General features: G+C 57.7%; 1 protein-coding gene across 3 annotated transcripts; it reads left to right on the plus strand.

The window, feature by feature from the left end:
- Window positions 1-8,302: 8,302 nt before the first annotated feature.
- On the plus strand, window positions 8,303-16,118 carry FBXO17 (F-box protein 17). 3 transcript variants are annotated; one of them, XM_051846685.2, is made up of 7 exons: window positions 8,322-8,441; window positions 10,023-10,130; window positions 11,159-11,523; window positions 11,849-11,960; window positions 13,654-13,749; window positions 14,141-14,276; window positions 14,833-16,118. In XM_051846685.2, the coding sequence occupies exons 3-7, from the start codon at window positions 11,175-11,177 to the stop codon at window positions 14,977-14,979; spliced, it is 840 nt and encodes a 279-aa protein (XP_051702645.1). In that variant the 5' UTR covers window positions 8,322-8,441; window positions 10,023-10,130; window positions 11,159-11,174; the 3' UTR covers window positions 14,980-16,118. The 3 variants fall into 3 exon arrangements, with proteins under 3 accessions (XP_051702644.1, XP_069918345.1, XP_051702645.1); XM_051846684.2 differs by lacking the exon at window positions 10,023-10,130 and having other exon boundaries at window positions 8,303-8,441; XM_070062244.1 differs by lacking the exons at window positions 10,023-10,130; window positions 14,833-16,118 and having other exon boundaries at window positions 8,303-8,441; window positions 14,141-14,465.
- Window positions 16,119-16,239: the final 121 nt, after the last annotated feature.

Below are 16,239 nucleotides of genomic sequence, written 5' to 3' on the forward strand. Positions count from 1 at the left end.
ATTTGGAGAAAGAAAGGGACATCCACATACAGACAGGCAGCACATAGAACTCTTAATAGACATGGCCAGAAGAAGTCTTCATTGCAACACATTGTAGTCAAAGTCTCCACAGTGAAACATAAAGAAAATATTCCAAAATGTGCACAAGAGGAACACAAGATTACTTTCAGAATCGTATGTATATAAAGTTAATTGAAAATAGATCTTAGTAAAATTTAGGGAGGAGGAAGGAGGGTGGGAATAAGGGTGGGAGGGTGGGCACGGTGGGAAGAATCACCATGTTCCTAAAGTTGTACTTATGACATGAAGTTTGTAACTGTAAAGCTATATAGTTCTGCATATTTTAAGTGTTAAAGTGATCATGTAGATAGAATTAAGTGTTTGGTGATTATAATAGAGTTAAAAAGGAGAGAATGCTCCAACATGGGAAGCAGTCCACACAGCAGACTCATAGAATGACAATCGCTTTAAGTAGCTCGCTGGCCTCAGAATCAGCCCACAAGGCATTCTGGTCTGGCTGAAAAGCCCACCAGAGCATTTCAGGCATGGAAAGCCAAGACACTGTGGCAAAAAAACATCCTAGATGAAGGATCTTGGTGGGTGAGACCCCAGTGGAAAGAAGTGGTCATCAAAGAGGAATGTACTTTTCTCTGAAGGGAGGAGAGAACTTCCACTTTGCTCACGGCGTTGTTGAAATACTGCTGGAGTCTGGATTCAAAAGGCTTCCATAGCCTAGGCAGCTCATGTCAGGAGCCTCGGTTGATCACTGACGTCATACAGGAGAGTGTTAATTGTTAAATTTAACAACAGGAGTCACGGTGCACTAACTTCCCATGCAGGACCCTCTATCCTCAAAGATAGAGTTAACAGTAAAACTTGTTCGCAAAGATTTATTTCATTTTAGTGTATTAAGTGGAAGATATTTTTATGTCTAAGTGCTTGCAAAAGATGTATCATTCTTGGGAGCCTCTTTAAAGTTTCTAAAGAATGAAATTCGAGATGCAGTGACTTTGAACAGCCCTTGTCTCAACTGTTGAACTTTTTTTTTTTTCATACAAATTACCGAATTGTTTTACTTAGTATAGAGTTAATATTTTGTGTATAAAATTGAGGGGCCGGTGCTATGGTGTAGCGGGTAAAGCTGCAGTGCCAGCCTTCCATATGGGTGCCAGCTGCTCCAGTTCCGATCCAGCTCTCTGCTATGGCCTGGGAAAGCAGTAGAAGATGACCACGTCCTTGGGCCCCTGCACCTGCAAGAGAAGACCCGGAGGAAGCTTCGGATCTGCACAGCTCCAGCCGTTGTGGCCAACTGGGGAGTGAACCAGCAGATGGAAGACCTCTCTCTCTGCCTCTCCTTTTCTCTCTGTTTAACTCTCAAATAAATATACATCTTTTTAAAAATATGTAAAGTTAATTGGAAATAGATGTTAGTAAAAAATAAGACTGTGAATAGGAGAGGGAGGAGGAGGAGGGGTACAATGGGAAGAATCTCCATGTTCCCAAAGTTGTATTTGTGAAATACAAGAAGTTTGTAAAAGGTTTCTTTGGGGGAAAAATAAATTCAAAACTACCTTAGGCATCAGAAATGACTTTCGAATGACGGTGCTGCCAGCCAGGCTTAGACCCACAGGAAGTTACAGCAGGCACCACTGATGGGACGCACCTGTGTCCTGGCAGGCTTCCATTCACACGTGCAGATTGGGTTCACGGTGGGCTGGGGGTGGGAGCACTGAAGGAGGAGTGACAGGTGTGACCTGCAGCAGACAGGCGTGGGTGGCTGAGGGATCAAGTTCAGAGCAGGCCTCTCCCTGGGGCACACGCTCGCTCTGTAGGAACCAGCTGACCCGAGAGCAGCTGGGAAGTCTTCATCATGACTCATTGCTATTTCAAGACCCCCGAAGCAGCTGGTGTTCTCCAAAGCTGTCCTTCGGGTTTTCGGCAGGGTCCGGGAAGAGAGGCGGCCAGCAGGCACCTGGGCTGCAGGAGGAACACCTGTGCAGGTAGGGCCAAGTGCACCTGAAGCTCACCTTGGTTCTATTTGAGCACTGAGCTCTCCGGCCCTGGAGGAGCTTAAGCCTTATTACCCTAACATTTGATCTGTGTTGACACGTTTCTTTTTAAAAAGATTTTATTTGAAGGCCGGCGCCGTGGCTCAGTAGGCTAATCCTCCGCCTAGCGGCGCCGGCACACCAGGTTCTAGTCCCGGTCGGGGCGCCGGATTCTGTCCCGGTTGCCCCTCTTCCAGGCCAGCTCTCTGCTGTGGCCCGGGAGTGCAGTGGAGGATGGCCCAAGTGTTTGGGCCCTGCACCCCATGGGAGACCAGGAGAAGCACCTGGCTCCTAGCTTCAGATCAGCACGGTGTACTGGCTGCAGCGACCATTGGGGGTGAACCAACGGAAAAGGAAGACCTTTCTCTCTGTCTCTCTCACTGTCCACTCTGCCTGTCAAAAATAAATAAATAAAAAAGTTTTTATTTGAAAGAGTTATGGGGTGGGAGACAATCTTCTATCCAAATGGCCACATAGGTCAGGGCCAGGGACCGCGGAAGGCAGAGGAGCCAGGAACTCCATCCGGGTCTTCCAGGTGATTGGCAGGGACCAGAGCACTTGGGCCATCTTCCCTTGCCTTGCTAGGTGTGTTAGTGGGGTGCTGGATCAGAAGTGGAGCAGCTGGGACTGGAGCTAGCGCTCTGATTCAGGATGCTGGCATTGCAGGTGGCGGCTTAATGTCCCGAGCCACAGCACCGGCCTCTGTGAACTGTGCCTGCCTGGACCTGTGGTGACAAGGACTCCCCTCTTGGAGCCAGTGCTGTGGCATAGCGAGTAAAGCCACCGCCTGCAGTGCCCTCGTCCCATATGGGCAGTTTCAAGTCCCGGCTGCTCCACTTCCAATCCAGCTGTCTGCTATGGCCTGGGAAAGCAGTGGAGGATGGCCCAAGTCCTTGGGCCCCTGCACCTGCGTGGGAGACCCAGAAGAAGCTCCTGGCTCCTGGCTTTGGATGGGTGCAGCTCTGGCCGTTGTGGACATCTGGGGAGTGAACCAGCGGATGGAAGACCTCTCTCTCTTCCTCTGCCTCTAATTCTGTCTTTAACAGATTAAATTTAAAAAAGATTAAATCTAAGAAACCTCCCCTCTTACAGATTCACTTGCACCCAGAATGCCAGGCACCCATCACATATTTGGTGATTATCCCCACGGCTTCCTCACTGGCTTCAAATCACTCTGCGGGCTGGCCGCTTCTGGGGCATTTCTCAGACCACACCAGGTGGCCGGCACTGGACACAGACTACTTCAGAAAGGTCAAGGAGGGTGGAGTTAAAAGATAAATTTATTGGGGTCGCCACCTGCAATGCCAGCATCCCATACAGGCGCTGGTTCAAGCTCCAGCTGCTCCACTTCAGATCCAGCCCGCTGCTATGGCCTGGGAAAGCAGCAGGAGACGGCCCAAGCACCTGGGCCCCTGCACCCTCCTGGGAGACCCAGGAGTAGCTCCTGACATCGGAGTAGACCATCTGGGGACCGTTTTGGGAGTGAGCCAGTGGATAAAGATCTGGCTCTCTCTTGTCTCTCTGTAACTCCGGCTTTCAAATAAATAAATCTTTAAAAAAAATTTTTTTTAAATCCACGCATACTGTGGGGTCTTAAAAAAGTTAACGGGAAGGCATGTTGTTGCAAAAACTATACCTAAATTTTAAATAAACATTTGCACCAAAATAAACATTTTCAGCTCCCTTCGGGGGAGAAGTTGCAGATCAGGGCCGGGGTCTGTCGCGGGAAGCCGGTGCCTGGGACCGGCGGGTGTGGCGAGGAGGGGAGACCGCCCGGCCAGACCGCCAGACCGAGGAGAAAACGGAGTGGGGTGGGGCTTAGCGAGCTGGGGCGCTCGGGGGCAGTGGTCGCCCAGGGACCGGGCTGGCCCCGCCTCGCGCCCGTCCCGCGCAGCCGCCGGAGCAGGGGGCGGCCGCGCTGGCGCTGGGGCCTGGGCTGGCCGCCGCCAGCCCCGAGCACCGCCGGGCTTCGGCCGCTACCCCCGGGAGAGGCCCCCACGCGGACCCTGGGTCCCGGGGCTCCCTGGGCCTGGCCGATCCCGGGGAGCCCCCGCTGCCTGCCAGAGCAGGGTGGGGAAGGGGGCGTCGCCGCCCGCCGCCGTGTCCGAGTGGGTCGCCTGGTTCGCGCCGGGACTGGTAAGGACCCAGGTCGGGACCCGAGCGCGCGTCGTGTGCTCGCCCTCCGCGGGGCCGCCCGGCGAGGTGGGGCCGTGCGCGCCCGGGGTCCCCGCGCCCCGGAGCCTGGGCCGCGCTCGGGACCGTGTTTCGCGCCCTGACCGAAGTGTCCCGACTCCAAGTACAGCGTGACGTTGTCCCGCCGCGTTCCGGGACACGCGGACAGAGGAGACCGCGCTCCGCGGCCCTCTGCCCGCGCGCCTCCCGCGCCGCGCTCCTGGGACACAGTTACTTTCCACGCGCGGCCGGAGCGGCTGGCGGCGCCCGGTGCGTGGTTTCGGACCTCGGCGGGGGCACCGCCGGCCCTGGATCAAGGCTGTGACGCGGCGCGGCCATCGGCCCGGCGGCTTCCCCGTGGGCGGCGTCTGCCCGCGTCCCCGGGGCCCCGCTGCGGCCTCCCTGCCACCGCTTCTCCAGCCCGAGAGCGTCGTGGCCACTTGTTTCCTACATGGCCGAGCAGACGTGTTTTCAAAGTGTTTGCGTGTGTTTAAATATTAATTATTTAATGTCACCAAATTATTACTACGGCTCACAAACCCAAGAGAAAGGAGTCTGCCCTAGGTTTCTTTTTTTTTTTTTCCGTGATAAAAATCTTTTACACGGTTTATTTATTTTATTTAAAAGGCAGAGCTACTGAGAGAGAGGGAGAGAGATGTTCATTCCCTTAGTCACTCCCCAAATGGTGGCAGCGGCCTCCGAGGAGCCTGGACCTCCATCCGGGTCTCCCACGCGGGTGCAGGGGCCCAAGCACTTGGACCATCTTCTATTGCTTGTCTAGGCGCATTAGCAGGGAGCCGGATCGGAAGTAGAGCAGCCGGGCCTCGAACTGGCACCACAGCGAGGGAGAGGCAGTGCTTTAAGTCAAAGGATTTTGCACAGATGCGACCGCCCTAGCGTGTGACACTCACACACGCACTCCTACACGCACACACCTGGACTTGTGGGGAAGGTGGGGGACTGCCCGTGGAGTGTGTGTGAAATGGTAGAATGGATTTCTCGAAGCGGGATCGCAGTGTAGACCCATGAATGTTCCTATTTTTTCTTAGAGAGGATGCATGTTAAAGGTTTAAAGATTTGTAGCTGGCACGTGGACGCTGTCTATGTGGGGTGACCGGCCGCATGGGGTTTCCTTCCACTGGGGGTTGCATGCGCCAGGGGTCTTCATCCGCGTAGGGTTCCTGTCCGCGTGCCCGCTGCCCAGTGTCCCTGTTGGGGAAGCCAAGCTCTCGCCTCCCACAGTGAGCCTGTCTGTGGGGTGATCCTTCAAAGACCCTTTAGAGATACACAGGGCGGTGCGGTCGTCCGCAGCCCTCTCTGTGCCCAGAACCCGGGCGGGAGCACACGAGCGTGCAGCAGGGGGCAGGTGCGGCCAGCCGGGACGCACGCACGGCGACTGCTCTGCCGCTGACCCTTGACCAACACAGGCTGATTCACACAGCCCCACTTAGGGGGATTTTTATTTTTAGACATTTGTGACCTTTGGAAAAACCTCACACATCTTCCGCATTGACTACAAATGATGAGCAGCCGGGATGCCGGCACTGCAGGTTGGGGCTTTAACCCACTGAACCACAGTGCTGGCCCCCTTCACCACTGAGTTTTATTCCTTGAGTCCTAGGCATGGCTTAGGCACAAACATCCTTCAACACCCACATCAATCCCTTGGGGTTAGGGAATAATTGTTCCCATGTTATAAGATAGAAAACTAGGATCAGAGATTGGCAATATATTCAAGGGATAGCCTCGTAGCTGGTTAAGCAGCTGCCTCTGACGCTGGCATCCCATATGGGCACAGGTTCAAGTCCTGGCTGTTCCACTTCCTATCCAGCTCCCTGCTAATGTATCTGGAAAAACAGCAGAGGATGGCCCAAACATTTGGGCCCCTGCACACACATGGGAGACCCAGAAGAAGCGCCTGGCTTTGGCCTGGCCCAGCCCCAGCCACTGTGGCCATTTGAAGAGTGAACCAACAGATGGAAGATCTCTCTTTCTCTCACTTTCTCTTTCTGTAACTCTGCCTTTCAGACAAATAAATAAATTTTTAGAAGAGGAAATAAAAAGCCTCCCAGGGATGGGATTTGCCCAGGCCTATCTGCTTCCGTCAGGGAGCTTCCACCCGCCCATTCTCTGATGGGGGCAGCAACCTGGGGTCCTGGAAGTCCTCGGCCGTGCTCTTCCTGGGCAGGTGGGTCCCAGCAGTTTTTTTTGTTTGTTTGTTTTGTTTTTTAAGATTTATTTTTATTTATTTGAAAGAGTTACAAAGAGAGAGGAAAGGGAGAGAGAGAGAGAGAGAGAGAGCGAGAGGTCTTCCATCTGATGGTTCACTCCCCAATTGGCCGCAACAGCTGGAGCTGCACCAATCTGAAGCCAGGAGCCAGGAGCTTCTTCTGGGTCTCCCACGTTGGTGCAGGGGCCCAAGGACTTGGACCATCTTCTACTGCTTTCCCAGGCCATAGCAGAGAGCTGGATCGGAAGTGGAGCAGCCAGGACTCGAACTGCTGCCCATATAGGATGCTGGCTCTTCAGGCCAGGGCGTTAACCCACTGCGCCACAGCACTGGCCCCCAGCAGGTTTTAGAGATGCTGAATCACAGCCAGGTGGAGTTTCCTGGCCCCCACCACAGTGACTGCATGCAGACAGGTTTTCAGCCATACAGAAAAGCTGCAGGAGTCACACGGTGAACACACCCGCGTAGGAATGCCAACGCCTGTGAGTGTTTTGGTCTGACACTGAATTATGCTCCACACGAACAGCTGGTTCAGTCTTGCAGATTCATAAAACTAGGAGTGAGTACAATGACAGTGCATGGGCAGTGGTGCCGACTGTCGTGTCGCACGAAGCGTGAGGGTACAGGATTCTGTTGCTGTACCATGCCATCAGTGGGTAGGCATCTACTCACCCTGAAGCGAGTTCTTGGCTCACTGATCCCACTCTCAAGAGGTAAAAGATTCAGATTCAGATTCCAGATTTTTGAGTTAAATTACAACTGTACACCAGCTGAAATAGCGGTAGAAGCGAGCGTGTGGTGCAGCCATTAAGCCAGTACTTGAGGGCTGGCGCTGTGGTGTAGCGGGTAAGGCTGCCTCCTGCAGTGCCGGCATCCCATATGGGCACGAGTTCAAGTCCCGACTGCTCCTCTTCTGATCCAGCTCTCTGCTGTGGCCTGGGAAAGCAGTGGAAGATGGCCCAAGTCCTTGGCCCCTGTACCCTCGTGGGAGACCTGGACTAAGTTCTCAGCTTCAGTGTGGCCCAGTCTCGGCTGTTGCAGGCATTTGGGGCATGAGCCAGCAGATAGGGGCTGACATCTCCCTTTGATCTCTCAAATAAATAAATTAATTAATTAGTAGTAGTCAATGCTTAAAAAGTTTGTTTTTTTTTTTTTTTTTTTTTTTAAATCATGCTACTCCTGACTTAATTGCTTGGGTTCAAAAGATATAAATATGGTGGCAGGTGGGTGGGGTCAGGATTTGGACCCCGATGATCTGTCCGTGTGTACAGCCAGGGTGCCCACTGGTTTCTTACCAAAGGCTCTGGCGCCACCCGTGCCACACAGCGCAAGGATGGGGGAGCTCCGTGCCATTTAGCTAGTGCAGCATTCTCACGGCTCAGCTGGTGGTCCTCACCTAGGGGGCTCGTGAGGTGGCCACGGCTGGGGCTGGATCCTGGGAGCTTCCTCGCTGCCATCTTCACCGCCGTGGGATGGGCGGGGAGGGGCTGGAACGGCATCCTCTCTCCCTGTGCCGTCCATACGGTCTCCCCCACGGGATGGCTTGGGGCAGCCAGCCTGTGGGGCTCCGGCAGTGGGGTCCTAGAGCTGGCTTGCACTGGCTTGAGCCAGTTATGTCCATCTGGTTGCACATCATTCCAGCTGCACAGTCCAGGAAACTCAACCCATAGCCTGCACTCGGCCATGGCTGGGGTCCAAGGGGCTCTTCCAAAAATTCATGGAAAATGCACGTTACCTCTAATTCTGTGTTTTCACAATTTTTTTTCTTAGCGAGAGTGTTCCATCTGCTGGGTTACCCCCCAAGTGCTCGCAGCAGTGGACCCAGGGCTGGAACCAAAGCCAGGACCAGAGGCTCCATCCCGGCTCTCTCACTTGGCTGCCAGAGACCCGACCGGCTGAACCATCTCCTGCGGCCTCCCAGGGGCTGCGTGAGCAGGAACGCGGAACTGGAAGTGGGACCACGGCCTCAAACCCCGGTGCTGTGCTGTGAGGTGCGGTCATCTTTTTTTTTTTTTTTAATGCTTGTTTATTTATTTTCATCAACTTGGAAGGCAGAGAGAGGGGGACGGTCCATCCACTGGTGCACTCCCCAGGTGGCTGCAACAGTTGGGGCTGGCCCAGGCCGAAACCAGGAGCCAAGAACTCCATCCCGGTGTCCCCCGTGAGTGGCAGGGGCCCAAGCACTTGAGCCGTCATCTGCTGCCTCCTGGGGTGTGTGTTAGCAGGGAGCTGGGTCAGAAGTGGAGGTGCTGGGCCCTCACCGTGGGGTGGGGGCGTCCCACCGTGCCACAACACCGGCCTGATGTGGACGTCCTAACCAGCGTGCTAAACACTGGGCCAAAAGCCCACCTTCCATGGACATTTGGGAGTCCCCTCCTGTCCACACCACGAAAGGCAGCAGCTGCTGGGACCCCAGCTCTCCCACCTGCGGCACCAGTGGCTCAGCAGGGGGTCAGGCGGGGGCCTCCCTTAGGATGTGTCCTGGAAAGCCCCTCAGTAGTGTCAGGGCTGCAGCGCTGTGAAAGGCACTCGCTAGGGGCTGCCTGGCGACCAAGAGGGACGCACACGCCACAGCATAGTGAGTTACAGAATCACGCACACGCGTGTCAGGACGTTATTGTACCCATTTGGGGAAAATATGGTTGTCATGGGCACCGTGGGTCCCTGGAAACAATGCTAGGAGCATCCCCCAGTTACTATGACAACCACCAACAACCCTCTACCCCCCTACTCCTGGACACACCTGCCTTCCCCTGTACAGGCAAAGCCACTGGTCAGACACTGGTCAGGCACCAGCTCCCCCAAATCCTCTGCCGAGCATCCCCAACAGGCATCCTCTTGTAGCGTACTTAGAATGAGGGCACTGCCAAAAAGTTCATGGAAAATGTGTTGTTTTCAAAAATGGTTTGCAGCAAAGCAACTGTTCATTGTTCCATACACCTTTTTTTAAAAAATATTTTTTATTTATTTGACATAGAGAGAGGCGGAGACAGAGAGAGACAGAGAGGTCTTTCATCCCCTGGTTCACTCCCCAGGTGGCCACGGCAGGAGCGGCACCGATCTGAAGCCAGGAGCCTGGAGCTTCTTCCCAGTCTCCCACGCAGGTGCAGGGGCCCAAGCACGTGGGCCATCTTCTACTGCTATCCCAGGCCGTAGCAGAGAGCTGGATCAGAAGTGGAGAGGCTGGGACTCGAACCAATGCCCATATGGGATGCCTGCACTTCGGGCCAGGGTTTAACCTGCTATGCCACAGAGCCGGCCCCTCCTCTGCAATCTTAACAGCAACTAACGTGGTTTGGTGCTTCACGGTCAATTAATATCACTCCTTTGTGTGAGCCCCAGAGGCCTTGAAGTGCCCTACAAGTCTGAACTTAGTCCCTGCTCACGGTAGCACCTCAGTGTCCCCGTGTCAGAAGAGGGAAAGACAGCACAGAGGTCCGAGTGCCGCTGGTCGTGGAACTGACAAGAAGCGCAACCAGGGAGCAGGCATTGGACCCAGAGGTTCAAACGCCCGCTCCCCGCATCCACATCCGCATCAGGGGGCGGGTTTGAGTCTCAGCTCCTGATTCCAGCCCCGCAGAGGCAGCAGTGATGGCCCCGTGACTGGGCCCTGCCAGCCCCGTGGGACACCAAGGTGGAGCTCCTGGCTCCAGGCTTCGTCCTTCCCGTTCCTGGCTACGGTAGGCACTAGGGGAGTGACCCAGCAGGTGGGAGCCGTGTGTGTGTGTGTGTGTGTGTGTGTCTGAAAAAACAAAAAGCATAGCTGGGCCTGGCACCCAGGCAGGCTGGGCTGCTGTGCCTAAAAGAGGGAAGGGAGACGAGTTTGTCACCAGGTCTTGAACCAGCCCCGAGTTCTGTGGAATCGGGGTGCTGCCGCCTCAGTCTCCTCATCTGTGAAGTGGGCGTTGCTATGACGCTTCTCTCGCTTGTTCTTTGGACGTCTCTTTCCTGAGCCCTGCGTGCCAGCGCCTGCGATGGGCCCTGCAGCAGGTCCTGTGGGGAGGAAGCCCTCTGCCCTTCGCTAGTTCCTGCGTGGTGGGGAGACGAGCAAGGAGCTGGCGCTGTGGCACAGCGGGCTCTGCCATCTCGTGCCATGCCGGCATCCCACTACTCTACCTCCACTCCAGCCCCCTGCTACCGCGCCTGGGAAGGCTGCGGAAGTCGGCCCGGCACACACGTGGGAGACCTGGATGGAGTTCCAGGCTCCTGGCTTTGGTCTGGTCCAGCCTGGGCCATTCTGGCGATTTGAGGCAATCTGATTGCCAGGCAGCATTAGGGGCCCGCATGAGGGTCGGGTCAGGGTCACCGACTGGACGTGAGCCCAGCCGGTGCAAGCTGCGCGTCTGCGGGCACGGGGGAGGCAGAGGGAGGGCTGCATTTCCTCAGGGCCACGTGTGGGAGGAAGCCAAAGGGACACGGGTATGCACACGGGTGGAGGGCGGAGGAAAGGGGGGGGGCGCCCGGGCCCTGGAGGAGGGAGCCCGCGGCTGCAGAGGTGGAGCTGCTGGGGGGGCTGGGTTACTCAGGGTCTCGGGGTCACCATGGGAGGGAGGACAAGGGAGCCAGAGTGTCCCCTGTCTGCTGTGAGGTCGCTAAGCAGCCCGAGGGGCAGTGAGTCCAGGGCTAAAATAAGGGGGCGGGGATGTGTGTGTGTCTGTCTCTGTGATCCGCCCGGAGCCATGACCCGCCCACTTCTCTCCACCCGCAGGGCGCCAAGGCCGGAGATGGGCGGGCGGCCCTCGCGGCAGCGGCCGCCCGCGGAGCCGTCGCTGGCCCTGGATGCGCTGCCGCCCGAGCTGTTGGTGCAGGTGCTGAGCCACGTGCCGCCGCGCGCGCTGGTGACGCGCTGCCGCCCCGTGTGCCGGGCCTGGCGCGACGTGGTGGACGGGCCCACAGTGTGGCTGCTGCAGCTGGCCCGCGACTGCAGCGCTCAGGGCCGCGCGCTCTACGCCTTGGCCCAGCGCTGCCCGCCCAACAGCGAGGACCAGGAGGAGCTGCCGCTGTGCGCCCTGGCGCGCTACTGCCTGCGCGCCCCCCTGGGCCGTAACCTCATCTTCAACTCCTGCGGAGAGCGTGCGTGTTGTGGGCGTGGCCAGGAGTGAGGCGGGGCGGGCCCAGAGCAGGGGAGGAGCCGGGGGTGGGTCTGGGACGGGCCTGCAGCCGGATGGGCGTGGCCAACGGAGGAGGAACCGGGCTGAAGCCAATAGTGCGGTGGCAGGGGCGGAGCTTGTACTGAAAGACTAGACCGCATTGGAGGTGGGGAGGGAAACTGACCGAGTGGGCGTGGCCAGGGGAGAGGGGGCGGCATTTGAGTGGCGGCACAGTGCAGAAGCCAGGGGCAGGGCTGGGGGCGAGTAGGCGGGTGAAAGCGAGGTCCAACCCAGTTCTGTTCACACAGAGGGCTTCAGAGGCTGGGAGGTGGAGCACGGCGGGAATGGCTGGGCCGTGGAGAAGAACCTCACCCTGGTGCCAGGGGCTCCTTCCCAGACCTGCTTCGTGACTTCTTTCGAGTGAGTGGCTGGGAGAGGGAGAGGGAGACCCTACCCCCCGGCCCCGTCCTCACCTTCACCCTCGGCTTCCCTCATACCTTGATTCATCCATTCAGTCGGTTGGTCGGCCAGTCAGTCAACAGATGTTTCCTGGCGGTCTGCCGGGTACCAGACACTTGTAGATGCCTGGGAGAATCAGAAAGATTGGCAGCTTGCTCTTTCTTAGATGGGAGACATTAAACACAGTCCAAAAAAGAAAACGAGAGACCCGCAGTAACAGCACAGCGTCTGAGAGAGGTTCCTTTATGCCAGATGCTTTGCATAGAACTTAATTATGGCCACAGCGCTGTGACACGGGTACTATTATTGCCTCTGCTTTATAATATTAGTAGGAAACCGAGCCAATGTGCAGTAAGTGGCATTTGAACCCAGGCCAGCTCCAGAGCTGCCAATTGTGCGATGTGCTATGAAAACCCCAAAACGCTGCCTTGTACGCTTGCACTTCAATGTTTTTGCACTAAAATAGACTTGGCTTTTAGTTCCATTCTTCCCTGACCTTTGGAAGTGCCCGCGTGTCCTAGATGTCCCTTGTCCGTCCTGGGAATTACAGAAAACTTCTCCCACTCTGCCGCCTGTACGAACTGTGTCCGTAATGTTCCTGGTTGCATAGAAGTCTTTTACTTTTGTGTGACCAAATTTCTCTGTGTTTCTCCTTTAGAGTGTGTGTTCTTGAAATTCTGTTTATAGACTCCTTCTCTACCCCTAGATCCTAACAGTATTCTCTTAGACAGTATACTGTCTTCCAATAACCACATAGGTTTTGTTTCTTTAAGATTTATTTGAAAGGCAGTTAGAGAAAGAGAGCTTCCATCCACTGGTTCACTCCCCAAATGGCTGGAATGGCCCCGGGCTGGGCCAGGCTGAAGCCAGGAGCCGGGAGCTCCATTTGGGTCTCCCGCTTGGGCCACCCTCCGCTGCTTTCCCAGGCACGGAGCAGGGAGCTGGCTCGGAGGTGGAGCAGCCGGGACTGAACAGGTGCTCCTATAGGGGATGCCGGCGCTGCAGGTTCCAAGCACTGGTTCCTCGTGGCTCTCCCTTCCATGCTGAGGTGTTTAATCTGCCTCTGAGTGTGATGTTCCATAAGGACCCACTCCCCTCTCCCCATATATTCAGTTTTCCCAGCGCTACTTACCCGGGAAGCCCCCGTTCCTGGTGGAGTATGGGCTGCTCTATCATCTTTAGTTGCCATGCATACCCCCGCCCCCAGGGGGCCTCTGTGCTTGTCCACCGGCACTGGCCCGTTTATGTTGCTCTGGCCTGCTCAGACTAGGGGAGAGGGGCTGTGGGCAGACCGCAAGGAGAACCGCCGGTCCCCTGGGCCGGTGTTGTGGAGGGGCACGGCCGTCCGGGCCCATAGCTCAGGGGAGGAGGCAGTTAGCAGAGCTGGGAGAGGGCTGGGAGCAGAGGGCGCTCTGGGCTGGGCCGGGTCTCCGAGGGACACAGCAGGAGGGTTCATTCTGGATTTTAAGCCCTTCCTCCCCTTCCATCTCCTGCTGGGGTCTCCTCTTGGCTGCTCCAGCAGGCAACAGAGGGCCAGAGTCCTGGCCGCGCCTCAGACCCTGGGTGACGCCTGGCCCACCGGTCTAGTGCACGGCCTCGTGGGTGACGCCCGGCCCAATTCCTGAGACCACGCCCGCCCGCCCGCCCCTTGCAGATGGTGCTTCAAGAGGCAGCTCGTGGACCTGGTGATGGAGGGGATCTGGCAGGAGCTGCTGGACAGTGCCCAAATCGAGATCTGTGTGGCGGACTGGTGAGTGGGGGGCGGCAGTCCCGCCCCGGGCCCACCCACAAGCCCCCACAGCTGCCCAGCAAGGAGGGGCGGAGCCGGGACGAGCCCGTGGCCCGCTGAGGGCTGGGAGCCCTATGTTCTGCGACTGAGGCTTGGGGGGAGGTGCACAGTTGGGTGGGGGGCCTGCCTGGCTGCAGAGCCCATGGACTGTGGAGAACCCCGCCTGCCCAGAGCACTCCGGCCCCTGCGCCCCCTCCCCGGGTTCTAGTTCCTTCTCCAGGCCCCAGTCTAGCCACGCAGAGCTCCCGGAAGCCGCTCCAGGAGCACCCGGGCTCCTCCCCCGGGGGTTCCCGACCCGGGCAAACGCGGTGTGGTGTGCGGGACCCTCAGGCTCACTGCCCCCTGGTGGCAGGTGGGGCGCCCGAGAGAACTGCGGCTGCGTATACCGGCTCCGGGTCCGCCTGCTGGACGAGTACGAAAATGAAGTGGTCAAGTTCTCAGCTTCGCCCAACCCGGTCCTTCAGTGGACAGAGAGGGGCTGCCGACAGGTGGGTCCAGACCGTCCTCCCACGTCGCTGCCGCTCGCGGGCCTGTAAGAACAGGGCTTCCTGTTCCGAGAGCTTTGCCTGTCCGGTCATTCCATTAACACAACAGCCGTGTCGACTTTCCACGCGTGCTGAGCACCTACTGTGTGCTGGCCAAAGTCCTCGCCTTATCGCCACTCTAGGGCTAAGGAAACCGAGGCACGGGGGTGTGTGTGTGTGACCTGCCCCGGGTCACAGTGAGGCGTGGAGGACCCATCCCGAGCCCGTGCTGTCCTGGTCGTCATAGACTTTGAGGTGGTGCCCTGGCTTCCACACCTGCCCTGCAGCGTCCAGGATGCCTGTCTCAGCTTCCCTTCCGCCGGGCCTGTGCTTCTCACACACTCCTGCCCGCCCTGGGCAGAACACCTGCCCCCCCCCCCCCCCCCCCCCGTCTGTCCTCAGCCTCCCGGGGTGGGGTCTGCTGCTTTGCGGCTTGCCTTGCCGTCCCTAGAGCAGGACCAGCACCTGCCCAGTCCTGGGGGAGCCACAGGCCGCCCCCTTCCTGCTCTTCCCCCCACAGGTCTCCCACGTCTTCACCGACTTTGGCAAGGGCATCCGCTACGTGTCGTTCGAGCAGTACGGCAGGGACACGCGCTCCTGGGTGGGGCACTACGGCGCCCTGGTCACCCACTCCAGCGTGAAGGTGAGGATCCGGCGCCTGTCCTAGCCAGCCAGGACGCCCCGGCCGACTGCAGCTGCGAGCCAGAGGCCGGGGGACAGCGGGGGTCCCCGTGGCTTGTCCTCGGCACACCGCCCAGGAGCCCCACGTGCTGCTGCTGCGGACGGTGGCCCTCGTGCTGTGACAGTGCCTGGGCTCCAAGCAGGCTGTTTACAGTTCCCTCAGCTCCCGGGGTTGGGTGGGGGCACCAAGAAGTGACCCAGACTGAGCCAGGGTAACCGAGTCCATATTTACATAGTGGGGCGCTGGTGATGGTGATGTGTCGGTGCGTCTGGGTTAAGGCACGCGGGGAGCAGGGGTCAGTTGGGGCTGCATCTGCCCTCCACCAGGCCAACAGCTTCGAAGGAAAGCTTTCCTGCCATTTTGGGGATCCCTGGCAGCATTTCTCCGAAGCCAGGTCCCCAGCCCCGCCTCCCAAAGCAACCCACCTCCTGTCTGAGGCGCGCTCTCTGTCCCCCCTGGGCGCAGCCGGCAAACTGGCCAAAAAAACGGTGCTAGGCCCAAGGGCCGCCAGTGTGTTCTGTGATCTGTGCACTTGTCTACCTCCGGCTCCCTCCCTCAGAAGCCTGGGGGCCTCCTGTTTAGACTCAGAGTCAGGAGGCCCGGTGGCTGCCCGAACCCCGGGACAGCTGAGGCGCCCAGCGCTCCCAGGCCGCGTCTCGGTGCCGCTCCCTGCAGCTCTCAGATGGGCGACACTGGCAGTGCCCTCTGGCCCAGGCTCAGTGTGTGAATGACCAGACTATGGGGGGGGGGCAAGGCTTGGGCTGCAGCCGGGCTCCAGCGCCCAGTGATAGGAACACAGTCCCCACTCCTTAAAATCCGATGTGGGGGCCGAGGCTTCTGGTCCAGCTCCCTGCTGACACCCCTGGGAAAGCAGTGGAAGATGGCCCAGGTACTCGGGCCCCTGCCACTCTCAGGAGAGCTTCAGCCTGGCCCAGCCCCAGCTTTTGCAGCCATTTGGGGAGTGAACCAGCAGATGAAAGATCTTTCTCTCCCTCTAACTCTGCCTTTTGAATAAATAAATCTTAAAAACCTGACCCGGCCTTGCTGTTGAGCCTGGGCAGTGAGCCAGTGGGTAGAGGCATGCCACCACTCAGCCTCTCGAATAAATGCGTTCTTTCTTAAAAGCTTTCTGTGTGTGAGTCTGATATCAAAGGGCCCGATCTGATCCGCCCAGCGCCCCTTCCACATCAGCGTCACAGCTTCGCGGGGACCACCTGCCGACTGCAAAGCTGAAAACAAGGCCCT

The sequence above is a fragment of the Oryctolagus cuniculus genome, chromosome 18, assembly GCF_964237555.1.
Source record: "Oryctolagus cuniculus chromosome 18, mOryCun1.1, whole genome shotgun sequence".
Classification (NCBI taxonomy): domain Eukaryota; kingdom Metazoa; phylum Chordata; class Mammalia; order Lagomorpha; family Leporidae; genus Oryctolagus; species Oryctolagus cuniculus.